The sequence below is a fragment of the Asparagus officinalis genome, chromosome 7 (genome assembly GCF_001876935.1).
Source record: "Asparagus officinalis chromosome 7, Aspof.V1, whole genome shotgun sequence".
NCBI classification, from domain to species: Eukaryota; Viridiplantae; Streptophyta; class Magnoliopsida; order Asparagales; family Asparagaceae; genus Asparagus; species Asparagus officinalis.
This window is the reverse complement of record NC_033800.1, coordinates 20,760,924-20,778,585: the sequence shown is the minus strand read 5'-3', so window position 1 is coordinate 20,778,585 and position 17,662 is coordinate 20,760,924. Positions and strand designations below refer to the sequence as shown.

At 33.6% G+C, this 17,662-nt stretch overlaps 1 protein-coding gene across 1 annotated transcript in view; it reads left to right on the top strand.

Moving 5' to 3' along the window:
• The window catches only part of LOC109850302 (INO80 complex subunit C), a 12,582-nt gene continuing 4,514 nt past the window's right edge, over positions 9,595-17,662 (top strand). The window contains exons 1-2 of the mRNA XM_020420283.1: positions 9,595-9,876; positions 17,473-17,540. Of these exons, the coding sequence (XP_020275872.1) occupies positions 9,699-9,876; positions 17,473-17,540 (246 nt within the window). The 5' untranslated portion in view covers positions 9,595-9,698. The remainder of the gene's footprint in view (positions 9,877-17,472; positions 17,541-17,662) is intronic.

Genomic DNA, 17,662 nt, shown 5'->3' with positions numbered 1-17,662 from the left:
TTATAACGAAGAAGGGCAAGATGCATGTAGACATGTTGCAAATAGAGTAGAGCATAGTAAAAAAAATAAATTCAGAACCATCACACCTTAAGTAAAGACTCAACTAAAATGCAAAAATCCAATGAAATTACAGAAAATAAAAATAAAAACATCTGATAATTAAATATAAACCTTTAGTGTATTCTTTCTGTTTGTATATTTGGTGCTTCACATAATATTAACATATAGTGATGATTAAGAAATTAAAGCAAATAGTTATCAGTAAGAAGAAAAAAAAATCATCTATATAACATAAAAAAGAAAATATTGTTTGCTGGAGTTTCTACCTTAAGTTGTTTGCCTACCTTAAACTTGAATATCATAGCATGCACAAATTTCAAAAGGAAGAACCAAAATAATAATAATAATAATAATAATTCAAGCAGATATTTGCATCAGAAAGGATTCATCAACAATGACTTTATATGATCCTTATCTATTAATAATTTAGAAGATTTCATCAACTAATGAGAATTAGAAAACAACACTACATAAATAATCATTTCCAGTACACAATGACAAAAATCTATATCCCACAAATAACAAAATAGAAGGCAAAAGAAGCTGGTTAGAAGAGCAAAACTATGATCATATAGTACAAAGAAGAGAGAAACATCGTACATAAGAAAATCTATGTACAACCAAAAGGGAAAGAATGGTCAATCGATCCATTAAGTAAGCAACCATTAGACTATAAACTTCCTAATTAGATTATTCCCCCTTATATATCAAATTTGAAATTTAATTATATATGATCGTTGATCAATAAAAACGGCACAAAAGTTTATATTAAAGTCAGAGGTAAAATTCTATCATACTGGGTCCTTCTTATGAAACACTATCATGGACAATATATTAACAACGAATCAAGACTCAAATCTGTCCGATTATTAATTGTTTTTCAAAATCACTTTCTTTGACATTTCCAGATAACATTTTTATGAAGTATATATCCAATATAGTCTGCAGTAGAAATATGATAAAGTCAACTTGGGTAATGTACTTGAATATCATAGCTCAAGTGAAGGAGTTCTGATTGATTCCCAAATCCTCGGAATTCAGAAGTTTCTTGCTGTGTATTTAAGGATTGTATCCCATATTTTATGTTGAATTTCACAAAACTACCACGTAATACCCCTATAAAGTTTGAATTATCCTATCACTAATCAAATTCTAATTTTTATGCTATCACTAATTTTTATCCTATCACTAATCACTATAAAGTTTGAACTATATAAAGTTTGAACAACCACGTAATACCCCTATAAAGTTTGAACTACCATGTAATTTTTATCCTATCAATAATCAAATTCTAATAAAAATAAATAATTACTTTTTTCACTCAACTAACATGATTTGATGTGAACATTTTAATTTACTCATATTTACTTGTGAAATTTATCCACCATGAGCTATCCACAAAATAATCACGAAATTGTCTAATATATATCATGTGTGTATCACACGCAAACTCACTCTAGTATGCATTTATAGATCAAAACTTTACCAGAAACAACCCAAAGTTTTTCTAATAAAGAAGAGAAAACAATTTCATTCGCTAAAAGATTCAACAATTTGTCTATAAAACTTCAGCACCCCCCTAAACCAGCAAAAGGCAAATGAGAATCTCTACTGACCACTGACCAAATTATCGTGCAGATTTGTAGTTAAGCCCCATCATACTTCCAAATTTGCATGACACTCCCGATTGATTTCCTAAATGAACCAAGGCAAAGCTCCCTATTAAGAGGCAAAGAGCATGACTCTTCTAAGGTTTAGTCTTGTATAAGATATAAAGAGACAATACTAATGAAAAGTTACAATTTGTGTACTACCTTAGATATAATCTGACTTATTTTTTATATTATATTGCTTGCACAACGTTACGGCTTGGTAAACCTCAATATCTATTTGATAAATTTTATAAAAACCCCCAATAACTTTCAGAATACCTTTTTATATTGTTTTTCTATTTACATATAACTAATTAAAATATAATATATAGCTTAGTATTAATTAATTATATTTTCCAAACATTGATATCTGTTGTTAATAATATTTGTAGGGTAACAAAATACAAGGAGTTATGTACCGCGAGACTATTGAAAACTTTATAGATTTGCTCGAAAGAATCAAATTATTTTTATTTCAAATGGAGAAGTGAAAGGAATAAACCCAGCTTTTCTAAGTATGCACAAGTCACTTGAATTAATATTAATAAAAAACATATCTATCAAAGAAGCACCAACAAGTTTCCACTTGGAGAACATATTGAACAACTTTGTCCCATTTGAAGAAGCATTTTCCATGAAAGATGCAACAAAACTTAGTAAGTACTTATAAATTTCTTACTTTAATCTCCAATACAAAATGAGACGTTAATTTATAGAATCATAAACTTTTTATAAAATTACTTACAGATATTCTTACAATAACAACTAACATGAAGCCGATGATCAACTATATTACAAGACATAACAAACCAGACAACTGTGACGCCCCTGGGTTCACACAAGGCTGCAGTCCGAGGTGAAATTAGGAATATCAAACCTGCCATGCACCACACCGTATAATAAAATATTTTATCATCATAATTACTATCTCTCTAATAGAGTCAACAACAGGTGTAGGTACAAAAGCAAGTAAGAAATAATACAAGAGATATATGATGAAATAATAAAGATAAAAATGATATTTCACCATCCAACATACAAAAATATAAAGTGAATCTCTGAAATAACTAATCTGGAGATCTCAACAAGTCTCAAATACAGAATATCTGATAAAAGGAAATAAGGCACATAACCTTTACAACTTCTAAAACATAACTCTCAAATGTCTAAACAAAATGTCTACAATGGAGCTCTATAAATAAAATAAAACTATAAATGAAAGATGAACGCTAATAAGTATCACCATCAACCTGCGACTCTCCGTGCACCTGGCTCGTTACCTGAAATGGGAGGGGATAACGAGCGTCAAAGGGCTAGCGAGCAACATCACAACCAACCCTAAGGGAGAGGGCTCGTTGCATATAGAAAATACAGTTAATACATATATACATGAAATCATTGGTCCTAACAATAAGAGGATTTTAGTATTTAGAAAATTACAACACGAGCATAGGTACGTCGAGCGAAATAATCTAAATAAGGAAACCCTCATGTATATACCTTGTATCTTAAATTGTAAATCCCTAAATACCAAACCCAAGATCTAATACAGGAACAATAATATAAAGAAGACTAACCCATCTCAGAACTCAAATACCATGTCATGTCAAAACCCACATAAGTGTCATGTCCAGCCTATGTAAGTGTAAGTGTCATACTCAAGGTTTAAATAAAAATCCAACACATGGACTAAGACTAGGTGTAGTGGATGTCCAACACATGGACTGCATATATAAATTGTCCAACACATGGACTGAATGATGAATATCCAACACATAGACTGAATATAATGAATGTCCAACACATGGACTGAATATGATGAATGTTCAATACATGGACTGCACATAATAATTGCCCAACACATGGAATGAATGAAATATGTAGAATATCGATGAGATATATGAAAAGGATGCATATACACTAATTTCACACGTGTCTCGGTGTGCAAATCTAAACTCATGTCCGTAAGCCATCTCACATTTGAAGATATATAATAAAAAATAATTTCTAATGCCAAATATTCGAGGCAACTTCTCGTTCATATTAAAGCACACACCAAAAGTAAACATGCTCAAACTGTGCCAGCGATCAACCGAAACAGACAGAAACCCTTCACAGGTTTCTGTCTGCTTCGAAACAAATCTAAAAGTGATATCATTATTTTCCAAGTATAATATTACTGATATCAACATATATGAAACAACATGAAACAAAAAATTAGCATGTAAATATATCGTCGAAACCCTAAACATTTATATACACATGTTTAAATGTTTTAAAAGCAAAAACTTGAGATTTAATTCATGATTAATAAATTTCAGATCTAAAATTTGTTAATGTTATTATTGTAATCAATTAGAAACTTATGATAATGTATTCTCACTTCATAAGTTATAAAGATCTATCTTTTGTACACTAAAAATACATTTTAGGCTCGAAAAATCCGAATAAAACTTAATAAAATGTGCAAAATAAAAGGGTACAGAGTTGGGCAAGATGTTACTCGTATCAGATGCTAAAAAACTTCTGCTATGTGAAAGAGAACCAATCCCCTTCGCTGCACTGCACAAAACCCGCTAAAAAATCCTCCGAAATCCCTCAAAATCGCCAAAGAAAAGAACTATGGTTTGAGAGAGAAGGGAAAAGGGGCTGCTAGGGTTTGGAACACAAAAGAAAATAGGTTTTTTTTCATGTTTAAATATGTGTATATATGATAGTAAACCCGAAAAACTACAGCCCAAAACCCGAAACCCGAAACTGGAAAACCCAGTCTGACTAGAAACATACTCTTCGGTATTTTGGACATAACTTCCGTATCCGACCTCAGAATGAGGTGATTAAAGATTTGTTGAAAATCTGCTGAAGATATCTATAACTTTGGTCTTTTAAGTTTTTCCATATTTATAACTTATCAGTATGTAAAATATAAAATCTCTCCACTGATCATAAATTTCCAGATTTATACATCGAGCATGATTTGTGCATTTGCTTTTATATATATACATATATACATTGAATTGATCTCAAATTAATTCTTAGCATACTAAAACATCATAATATGTTATTTATAAATATATAACATATTTATTATTATTTATCACAAAAATATTCAAATTTTTTGGGGTTTTACACAATAGGAGGGAAATCACGCTAATGGATAAAAGGTATATGATACTTATTCCCAATATCATAAGAAAAAATAAGATTAACTTCCTTTATTTTTTCATATACAGTGGAATGATTATGCGCGCAATTTTATTTGGGGATATGGCTACAAACAAAGGATCAATTCTTGAAGCCGAAATCAAAGATAAGCTTGTAATATCATTATTAGATTATAAAATCTCTATATTTAAAGGTACATAATTTATTACTAAAATTCTAATTAAGATATCTAAACATAAAATTCATCCTATAATTATCTCAATTTTGCAGGTGAGACAAGCATATCGTCGCAAATTGTATCAACATTATGTATCAACCCAAAAATACAACTAGCTAAAGAATTAAGGGAATGGTAAATAGAACAAGCATACTTTCATATAACCCAATAATGAAATAGTATTATATTTTAATCTAATATACATGTTTCAATTACAAGAAGCTGCAAAAACAAAAGGATCTTCGTTGACACTTTTTATAAATGCAAAAGAAATTTAAATTAGTGATATTATGCATACATCACAAAATTCGATACATGCACAATATTAGAAAGCTATTCTTATTAAACACATTTAAATCTAACTAAATTTTATCAATATACAGATACATTATTGCACATTAAGGCAAGGATAATTACTGTTTTAAATAGACTCGAGCCATGATTCTATGCTTGCAAAGGCTGCAACAAGAAGGTAGATAAAGTGTTAGTAACGTGTGTCTGAATGATAAATGTCGCAGAATCATTGATGACTCAGTACCAAGGTAAAGTAATATATCTTTTTTTATGTCATGAACATATTAAAATACAATATTAACTATCTCTTGAAATCAACAATGAAAACTACAAGTACGTAGTTAAGATTCTCGTGGAAAATAGCACAGATAATGCAAGAGTAACACTGTTTAATTCAGCAGAAACACTTATTGGATGCACAGTAGGAAAAATCATTACAGAAAAAGAGGTAATTCCTAACTCTATTCAAGTAATAATTTATAAAAACAAAAAAATTCATATATACTAATATAACATTTGTTCTCATTGCAACATAAATATAATCAGAGTCCATATTTCCAGAAATTTGTGTTGAACATCGAAAAAACGTACAAATTCCTAGTGAAGTTAGATGAAAAGACAAAAGATAAACGAGGTGAAAGAAATATAATAGCATAAGAAATTCAACTTCAGCCTGATATTACAATCGACGTAGATGATCGATGAAGATGCTACTCTAGAATTCCCCAGGAAAAAGATAAAGGTGGAGAAAGATTAATCTCGGTTCAATAAAAATATAAAACAAAAATAATAAAGGATAATATTTTTTGATCATTTTATATCATAACTTAATTTTTGAGTAGAAATAGGAATTTTTATAAGGGATTTCCATGCAAAATTATTAGAAGTTTTGTATGCTTATGTGATTGCTTTCATCACATAAAATTATACTATAGTTATCATTAATATTTAGTTTTTATCTTTTTATTACTTTAAGTCAATCAAATAATGTAAGTTGAGATTATCTAACCATTTTATGTTCTTTCATTTATTAAGAAAATACAACCATCTAGACATGTTCATGTCTGTTTTTTGAAATTCGTGCTTTTAGAAATCCTGAGTACACCCATGTGCAAGTTACTTTTGTTTGCATATATAAGGTTAATATTGATTTAAGTGGGATCTTATGTACACTTTCCCTCAGAGAAATGGAGTTTTTTTTGATATTTTTCTTAATTGGACAAATTTTAGGGTTTTCAGGGAAAAATAGTTCCCTATCGTTTTGTGAAATTTACTATTTGTTAGTTATACTAGCTATTGCTTTAGATACTGGTAAGTGTGAAATTTGCTATTTGTTAATTATACTGGCTATTGCTTTAGATACTGGTAAGTGTTCAGTGTGATAACAAACTTTCAACTTAAATTCCTTTTGTTTCTTAGGGTGTGATGTTTCTAATAACTTGGTAGTAAAGAGGTTTAAAAAATTCAAAAGTTCTGTTAGGTCTATTAATATTTTTATGATTACTATTGAGATTGTTTATTATAAAACATGAGCTTATAATGTCCCAATGTGTTGTGCAATTTTATTTTTTTACTATTGAGATTGTTTATTATAAAACATGAGCTTATAATGTCCCAATGTGTTGTGCAATTTTATTTTTAATGTAATAAGAAATATTATAAAACATGAGCTTATAATGTCCCAATGTGTTGTGCAATTTTATTTTTAATGTAATAAGAAATGTTGTCTCTTTTTTACTAGAACATTAGTTCATAATGATATTGCTACTCATGCTTGACTCCATATTTTATTTTGAGATTAATAGAGTTTGGAATATGACATAAAGTATTAATTTAACTTATTTTCTTTTACTATTCTACTTGAAGATATTATTATGCCATTTGATATTTTTTTCTTGTTAAGCTTATAATATCCAAAAATGTTGTGCCATTCTATTTTAATGCAATAAGAAATGTGATTTCTTTATTTCTATAACTATAGTTCATATTGACAATAATAATATCCCAGTTAGGTATATTCATCTCAGTTTAGCTTAAAAATCTATTATATTAATTTTTAATAACATTTAAATAAAAATAATAGTAAATCTAATAATTCAATTTTATATATTTGAACCCAAGATGAATCTATATTATTTATAGTAATGAAATAAATGTAAAAGAAAAATATTTTGATATTTAACCACGTGCACTGCACGTGCATAAAAACTAGTAAGTCTAAAAGCAAGTTGAATTAGACTTAACATAAAAGTCTAATTTCATGGACTTAACATGAAATTAGACTTAAAAAAAGTTGAATTAGACTTAACATGATTAAATTAAACTTTAAAAGAATTTAACATGATTGAAATTAGACTTAAAATAAGTTAAAATAGACTTAACATTATTCATGTTAAGTTTAATTCAACTTGTTTTTAGACTTAAAATAAGTTAAATCAGACATAACATGATATAAATTAGACTTAAAATGAATTAAATTAGACTTAACACGAACCGAATTAGACTTAACATGAACCAAAATGGACTTAACATGAATCAAATTGGACTTAATATGAAATCAGAGTTAAAACAAGTTGAATTAGACTTAATGTGATTTATGTTAAGTCTAATTCAACTTGTTTTTAGACTTGAAATAAGTTGAATTAGACATAACATGATATAAATTAGACTTAAAATGAATTAAATTAGACTTAACATGTACCGAATTAGACTTAACACGAACAAAAATGGATTAACATGAATTAAATTGGACTTAATATGAAATTATACTTAAAACAAGTTGAATTAGGCTTAACGTGATTCATGTTAAGTCTAATTCAACTTATTTTTAGACTTAAAACGAGTTGAATTAGACATAAGATTATTTAAATTAGACTTAAAAGAAGTTAAATTAGACTTAACATGAATTAAATTGGATTTAACATGAAATTAGATTTAAAACAAGTTAAATTAGACTTAACATGATTTAAATTAGACCTAATATAAGAGCAATTGTACTTAACATGAACCAAATTGGACTTACCATGGTTTAAAATTGGACTTAATATGAACCGTATTGGACTTAATATGAATCAAATTGGACTTAACATATAATCCATGCTAAGTCTATTCCATTTTATTTTAAGTCTAATTTCATGTTAAGTCCAATTTAAAGTAGACTTAACAAGATTTAATTTAGAATTAAAACAATTTAAATTAGACTTAAAATGATTTAAATTGGACTTAACACAAACCAAACTGGACTTAACACGAACCAAATTGGATTTAACACGAATCAAACTAGACTTAACATGAACTAAACTGGACTTAACATGAAATAAATTAGACTTAACACTAAATTAGACTTAAAAGAAATTAAATTAGATTTAATATGAATCAAATTAGCCTTAACATGAAGTAAAATTGGACTTAACATGAAATTAAACTTAAAATAAGTTGAAATAGATTTAACATAATTCATGTTAAGTCTAATTCAACTTATTTTAGACTTAAAATAAGTTGAATTAGACATAACATGATTTAAATTAGACTTAAAAGAAATTAAATTAGAGTTGAATTAGACATAACATGATTTAAATTAGACTTAAAAGAAATTAAATTAGACTTAACATGAATCAAACTGGACTTAATATATAACATGATTTAAATTAGACTTAAAAGAAATTAAATTAGACTTAACATGAATCAAACTGGACTTAATATAATACAAATTGGACTTAACATACAATTAGACTTAACATGATTTATGTTAACTCTAATTCAACTTATTTTTAGACCTAAAACAAGTTGAATTAGACTTAACATAATTTAAATTAGACTTAAAAATAATTAAATTAGACTTAACATTAATCAAACTGGATCTAACATCATAGATCTAGAGAGAACGAAAATGGAGGAAGAAATGATGGTATTTTGGGTTTTTCTGTTTGTTTCTCTCTCTTTGTGCTTAGTTGGCATGATAATTACATGAAAAAGGTGCTACAATACATTATGTGACATTTCTCGGGGCTGAACCACATGGAGAAAAAAATAAAGATGCTGCAGCACATAAAGATTTTGTTTTTGGGACATTGACATAATTTTCCCAAATAACAGACAGAAAAGCAATTTTACTTTATAAGAGGAAAATATAATCAACCCGTTCGCGGGTCGGGTTTGGTAACCTATTGATGGGTCTGGGAAGGAACCAAAACAGGCCCACATCATCCCCCCCCTCTTTCTCCCCTTCTCTCTTCAATGTCCACGTACGGATTCATCCTCGCCTTCGTATATATCGGCGCGGGGAAAGGAGCAGTAACTCAGCTCCATCGATGGAGCCGGAGGTTGTGAGATCGGAGATGGTCCTTCCACCTGTTCTGGGGTTCAAGAAGATCCAGATGGCCGACAAATACCCAAAGGGCCAGTCGAGGGCGAGACACTGGAAGCACCTCAAACAACTCCTCCAATCCGAGAACAATTTCCAATCTTACCCTCCAAACGAACCCAACTGTGAGTAGTCCCCCTCATCTCTCCCCCCCTCAATCTAGGGTTTTTAGATTTGGCATTTTTGATTCATAACAAGTTCGTAACGCGATCTTTTCCTCTTTGGTTAGGATCATCACGTGTTTTCTTAAGATTGGTTTAGATTTCGATTTCTCCTTTTGTTAGGGTTTTGGTTTTAGTGTTATGTTAAGTCGGTTTTCCTTTTTTCCCCTCAGGGGGGAAAAACGAACCAATTTTCCATTCGGTGAATTTAAGCAAGAACAAAATTACTAGGGTAGGAAAGGGAATTCATATCTAGGCTCCCCGCACGCCGGCGAGGAGTTCTGAGACAACCAAACGGGGAAGGGAAATCCCTAAACTACCCCCTTACGCCGCCATGAATGGTATAGACCAACCTCCTTGTATGTGGTGGGGCTCCGATACAGTTGGGCTCGTAGAAAGGTTATTCTGTTGTCTTATATATATATGAGTTAATTTTAACATTTCATCACTTCACCTGTATAAACATACTGCCCTCGTCCCTGATGGAGCCAATTTTTTAGAAAGCGCTAGGCCCTTCTAGACGCCAGACCTAGTGTCTAGCGCCCAGACGCCTAGGCGTTTTTAATGTCAAGAGTGGAACGAGTGTTTTCGAAGATTCAGATCAATATCTTCACTGTTTTACCTGAGATGAACTTGGACGTAAAGTTTTGACCTGATCCATTTTAACGCTCGTTCATTTCATCTGTAACTATGCTTGAACAAGCAATATACCCCTTTCGAACCCAGTGCGGTTCTCGTAAGCAGCTTGTGCTCCCTAGGTGCTCTCAAGACTTAGGTGGGCCGTCTAGGTACTGCTTAGGTTTAAGCGTTCGCCTAGGTGGGCGCCCAAACCACTCTTTAAAAAAATGGATGGAGCAATGATATTTGGGCGACTTGAAGTGGTAAACAACCTCTCAAATATAGTCATCTTGTGGAATTTGTAGCCTCTGGATAGAGATATTGGGTATAAGATTTGAAATTGAATGATGGTTAGGACTTGCATGATTGGATCTTAACTTAGTTTTCTACAAGTAGGAAACATGGTATAAGTTCCTGATGACATGTAGGTTAGATGGAAATAAAGGGGCATGGATGGTTGGGTTGTTAGAGATGTTTGAAGATTTCAAATGGTTCGTTGATAGAGTATGCAGTTTGTTAGGATTCTTTTGGTTCAAGTCAGCAAACAACTCCTACTTCTAAGGAGCTCGGTGTAGTTTGTTTGTTTTTGACTGTTTCCTTAGCTAATCAACCACAATATAGGAGTTTGTTAGATCGTGGGCTGTTTTTATGCGTTTCTGTTACATATATTGGCTTTATAAGCCAGAACCTTTCATCAATTCAATAAGGTTGTTTTTCATCAAAACATCTGTGTGAGCTTGCTGTGAATTAGTCTCCAACAAGTGGTATCAGAGCCCCATCATTGGGGCCTGGTTGGGTGAAGAGAGACAGAGTGTGAGTCAAACACTGAGAGAAGAAGTGAGTGTGTCGAAAGAATGACAGAAAGCAATAATGGCAAGTATGTGCAACCTGCCATCCCTAAGTTTGATGGCTTTTATGAGCACTAGGCGAAGCTGATGGAGTATTTCCTTCGCTCCAAAGAGTATTGGAGTCTTGTAGAGAATGGAATCTCGACTGTGCTAGAAGGAGCAGTGCCTACAGAGACACAAGCCAAGCTGATTGAGGAGCAGAAGCTGAAGGATATGAAGATAAAGAATTATCTTTATCAGACCATTGATAGAGAAATCATGGAGACCATTCTCCACGATGATACAACCAAGCAAATTTAGGACTGAAGCAAAAGTTCCAAGGTTCAACAAGAGTGAAGAGAGCACAGCTGCAGGCCTTACGCAGAGACTTCGAAGTCCTCAGCATGAGGGAAGGTGAAACAATCAATTCATTCTTTGCACGTACATTGGCTATAGCTAAGAACATGAAAGCTTGTGGTGAGAGTATGCGTGAGAATGTGATTACTGAGAAGATCTTGAGGTCCATGGTCTCGAGGTTTGACTACGTGGTATGCTCTATAGAAGAATCATATAACCTGGAGACAATGATAATTGACGAGTTGCAGAGTAGCCTCCTCGTCCATGAGCAGAGAATGAAGAGTCATGATGAAGAAGAACAGGTGCTAAAGATCTCTCATGAAGATAGAGTAGGGAGAGGCAGGGGAAGAGCTGCTTTTAGAGGAGGCCGAGTAGAGATAGAGCGAAACAACCTTTCAACAAAGCAGTAGTTAAATGTTTTAAGTGTCACAAGTTGGGCCATTATCAATATGAATGTCCTGACTGGGAGAAAAAGGCAAATTATGCTGGACTCAATGAAGATGAGGAGCTCCTTCTGATGTCCTATGTTGAGCTCAACAATTCAAAGAAGGGAGGTGGTTTGGTTTCTCGACTCAGGGTGTTCGAAGCACATGACGGGGAATAAAGAATGGTTTGTGGATCTTGATGAACAATTCAGGCACTCAGTGAAGCTAGGAAATGATTTCAGAATGTCGGTAATGGGAAGAGGCAACATCAGGATTCAGGCTCGATATAAGAGGTGTAACTCAGGTAATTTCAGATGTGTACTATATGCCTGAGTTAAAAAATAACCTTTTGAGTATTGGTCAACTGCAAGAGAAGGGGTTAGCCATCTTGATTCGAGATGGAGAATGCCGGATCTATCATTCTAGGAGGGGGCTCATTATGCATACACATGACTTCCAACAGAATGTTCGTTCTACTTGCAACCTTGAAACCACAATCTTCACCGTGTCTGAATGTTGCTTTTGAAGACATATTCGAGCTGTGACATCGAAGATATAGACACCTGAATCACAAGAACCTGAGAATCTTACAGTACAAAAAGCTAGTAGAGGGGCTGCCACGCTGCCACAATTTAATGCTTTAACTAAAATGTGTACGAGTTGCATGAAGGGGAAACAACATCGAGAAGCTATGCCAAGAAAGAGTCAGTGGAGGAGTTCACAGCTACTTCAATTAATCCATACTGATATATGCGGCCCTATAACACTGGAGTCAAGCAACAACAAAAGGTACCTATTGACATTCATTGATGATTGCAGTAGAAAGACTTAGGTCTATTTGCTTGTTGAAAAGTGAGGCATTTATGTTTTTCAAGTACTTTAAGAATCTTGTTGAGAAGGAGTTAGAGTTATCCATATGTTGTTTGAGGACAGATCGAGGTGGGGAATTTACATCCAAAGAGTTTAATGAGTTTTGCAAAGTCCATGGAATCAAGTGCCAACTTACTGTAGCCTACACACCCCAACAAAATGGGGTTGTAGAGCGCAAAAATCGTACCATAATGAATATGGTTCGATGTTTGCTCTCTGAAAAGGAGATGCCTAAGCCATTTTGGCCAGAAGCGGTGAGATGGGTTGTTCATGTGCTTAATCGAAGCCCAACCGTAGCGGTGAAAGATAAAACACCAGAAGAAAGATGGAGTGGAGTAAAACCTAGCGTGGAGCATTTTCGGGTCTTCGGTTGCATAGGGTATGTTCATATTCTAGATGCAAAGAGAGTTAAGTTGGACGACAAAAGTCATAGATGTGTACTGCTCGGTGTAAGTGAAAAGTCAAAGGCTTACAAGCTCTAGGACCCGGTGACAAAGAGAGTGGTGGTTAGCCGAGATGTGCAGTTTAATGAAAATGAGAGCTGGAATTAGGGGAGGTGTGAAGATGAGGCTAAGGCCGATGTTCTGGAATGGGATGAAAGTGATGCAGATGAAGGTGAAAGTGAAATTGAAGAAGACCAGCATAATGAAGAACCTAATTCTAATGAGGGTTCTGGAGCACGCACACCGAGTCCACCTGAACAAAATGTATCCGACTTACTCGAAACAAGAAATAGAAGGCAGCCCGTATGGATGCAAGACTTTGAGAGTGGAGAGAGGCTCTCTGAAGATGATAACGAGCAGAATTTGGTGATGTTCATTTCACAAGAGGATCCAACTAGCTACGAGGAAGCAACTAGGAATAAGAAGTGGAGATTGGCTATGGATATGGAAATTGAGGCGATTACAAGGAATGATACTTGGGAGCTGGTTAATCTGCCTGAGGGAGCAAAAACAATGGGAGCAAAATGGGTGTATAAAATGAAGCTGAATGAGAATGGGAGATAGATAAATGCAAGGCTCGGTTAGTGGCGAAGGGGTACACTCAAAAACAAGGAGTTGATTATAATGAAGTCTTTGCTCCTGTGGCTCGATGGGATACGATAAGGATGGTGTTAGCGTTGGCAGTAAGAAATGGGTAGACAATGTTTCAACTTGATGTAAAAAGTGCATTTTTGCATGGAGAGCTGAGTGATGCAGTGTACTTGGAACAACCGCAAGGTTATGAGAAGGAAGGAGAAGAGCATAAAGTCTATAAACTCAAGAAGGCGCTGTACGGGTTAAAGCAGGCACCAAGGGCCTAGTACAGTAAGATCGAAGGTTATTTTCTCAAGCATGGTTTTGAAAGATGCAGTCATGAGCACACCTTATTCATCAATGCAGAAGAAGGAGAGAAAATTTTAATTGTACGTCTTTACGTAGACGACTTAATCTTTACTAGTAATGATGCTTGTTTGATTGAGGAGTTTAAACATTCGATGAAGTCTGAGTTTGAGATGACAGACTTAGGGAATATGAGATATTTCTTAGGTGTTGAGGTTAAGTAGAATTCGAAGGGTATCCATGTTTGTCAGTGAAAATATGCTCGAGAAGTTCTCGATAGGTTTGGCATGAAAGATTGCAACTCAGTGAGGAATCCGATAGTTCCTGGTACGAAGCTAACTAGAGAAGGTGAAGGAGAGAAGATTGATGCAACTTGGTATAAGCAATTGGTTGGTAGCCTCATTTATTTGACGGCTACCAGACCAGATTTGATGTATAGTGTCTGTCTCATTTGCAGATATATAGCTAATCCATCTGAAATGCCCCTCCTTGCTGCAAAAAGGGTGTTGAGGTATCTAAAGGGAACTGTAAAGCTTGGCGTGTTTTATGAAAGAGGAGGTGAAGATGAATTGGTTGCATTCACAGACAGCGACTACGCCGGTGATCATGATGACAGGAAGAGTACTTCCGAATATGTGTTCAAGTTAAGTGGAAGGGCGGTTGCTTGGTCCTCGAAGAAGCAAGCTGTGATAACACTTTCCACCACAGAGGTAGAGTATGTTGCAGCTGCAGCATGTGCGTGTCAAAGCATCTGGATGAAGAAAGTGCTCAGTCAACTCTGTCCTTCTCAAAGTAAGTGTATTACTGTGTTTTGTGATAACTCATCCACTATTAAGCTGTCAAAAAACCCAATTTTACATGGTAGAAGCAAACATATAGATGCGAGGTTTTATTTTTTACCTGATCTCACTAGAGACGGTGTGGTTGAGTTGAGGTACTGTTGTACAAGTGAGCAGCTTGGAGATATTATGACTAAACCGTTGAAGTTAGAGAGTTTTGAGAAACTTCGAAGGATGCTGGGAGTGAAGCCCTTGACTGATATAAACTGATTGCCTTTGGCAATATCAGTTTAGGGGAGGAATTGTTAGAGATGTTTGAAGACTTCAAATGGTTCGTTGATAGAGTCAGCAGTTTGTTAGGATTCTTTTGGTTCAAGTCAGCAAATAACTCCTACTTCTAAGAAGCTCGGTGTAGTTTGTTTGTTTTTGACTGTTTCCTTAGCTAATCAACCACGATATAAGAGTTTGTTAGATCGTGGGCTGTTTTTATCCGTTTCTGTTACATGTATTGGTTTTATAAGCCAGAACCTTTCACCAATTCAATAAGGTTGTTTTTCATCAAAACATCTGTGTGAGCTTGCTGTGAATTAGTCTCCAACATGGGTGTATGGCCAACGTAAGCATATTATTGCTTCTTACCCAAGTTGCCAAGTAATTATGCTACATCTGAGTTGGATGCTTAACATATTTTGATTTATTAGTGCGTGAACAATTTGTGTGAAATATGAAACATACAAAGAAAATAATGGCACATGGAGATAGAGAATTTTTGAAAGAAAATAAATTTTCAAGGGAGAAGAAAGAATCAAGGGAAGAATTTTAAATTGTTAGAATTTGAAATTTGAAGTTCATATGAAGGTAAACAATAGATGTGAGTACTTATTACAAGAAAAAGTTGCCATATATGTTCTTTTAAGAAAATGTGAAGCCAAGTATAAGTTGATGAGTTTTTACTTTGGATTCATCAGATTCTCAATTTCTTTCTGTACGTCAAATATTATTTTAAATATCTCCGATATAGCCCCATATATTGACTGATATATCCTTTTAAAGGTCCGCCGCAAAATGATACGCCCTCAATATCCTTTTTCGGTTTTTGGCAATATTTGGGCAATATCCCCGATATGACCGACATATCAGCTGATATATCTTTTCATATAGCTTGTTGCAAATCAATATAGTTTTGCAAAATTTCTTTAATGCTTTTTAGCAAAAATTCTTGCTTATGAATATTTTAAGCAAAATTCTAGTCAGCTCTTTTCCCTAAGCAAGTCGTTGCAATTAGCTAGTGATCTTGAATATATATTACTTATATTTTTGTATGCTTAGATTTCATTAAGTATGTCTAGTTTACATTTTAGGGTATCATATTATATACACACATCATCGGATGTGACACTCCAATCTTTACTACATATCCCAAATATTTGCCCGATATCCGCAATTTGATATGAATTTTGCCCTAATGTTTCCCCAATATTCGATATTGGGAACCTTGACCTCAACAGGCCTCTACATAGAAGCATGCTTAAGCTTTGAAAAATGGCATGGCGAGAGAGATAAACCATTATAAGTGCACAAGGTTATGGCTATCGTGTGACATAATACAAAAGCAACAGCATAACCTAGTGCAATAACATAAGCATATCTTTTATATACAACATTGTTTTAAATATCCTCGACATGGCCCGATATATCCCCGATATATCCTTTTACAGGGCTTGCCGCAAGCTCTAAATATCATTTACCGTTTTTGGCTATTTTGAACGATATATCCCTGATATCGCCAATACATCAGTCACTACGTGGACCGATATATCTTTTTATATGGCTTGTCGAAAATAATATACTGCATTTGATAATTTTTGGGTGAGATATCATGATTTTCCCATTATATCAAATGGTATTTTGCCTGAAAAGATTCACACCAAATGTTGCAACGTTGATTTGTACTTTTGTTTGTTTTACAAGGTTGATTTGTGATTCTAAACATATATTATTTACATTTTGAATGCTTAGATTTCATTAAGTATGTTGACATTACATTTTAGTGCATTATACTATATAGCCAAACATCCGTTATGGCATTCCGATATTTACCACATATCTTGATATGTCCTCAATATCTGCACTTCGATATGAATTTTGGCCATTTGATATTTAAAACCTTGATTTACAGTTTTCCCAAATGAATTTGCTCAGAAATTATAGTTCTGTTTTTTCCTCTTTCAAAAAATAGTCTGAATATCTCTGCAAAGTGCAGGATAGATTTATTTTTCCTTAATTTGAGTGTGGTAATCTCACGCTAGTGTATAAATGTTGTTCTTCCAGCAACTAACTTTACCTTTATCTCATTTTTCAGATTTGAATATTGAGTCACCACCATCTATGTATCCATCAAAGAAATTCTGTGACATAACAGGATTTGAGGTATGCGGTTTATTTTACAGCTACAATGATGTTTCAAATACATGGTTGTGGTCATTCTCTGTGTGTTGAGTTCTTATCTTCATGTGTGTGTGTGTGTTGGGGGGGGGGGGGGGGGGGGGGGG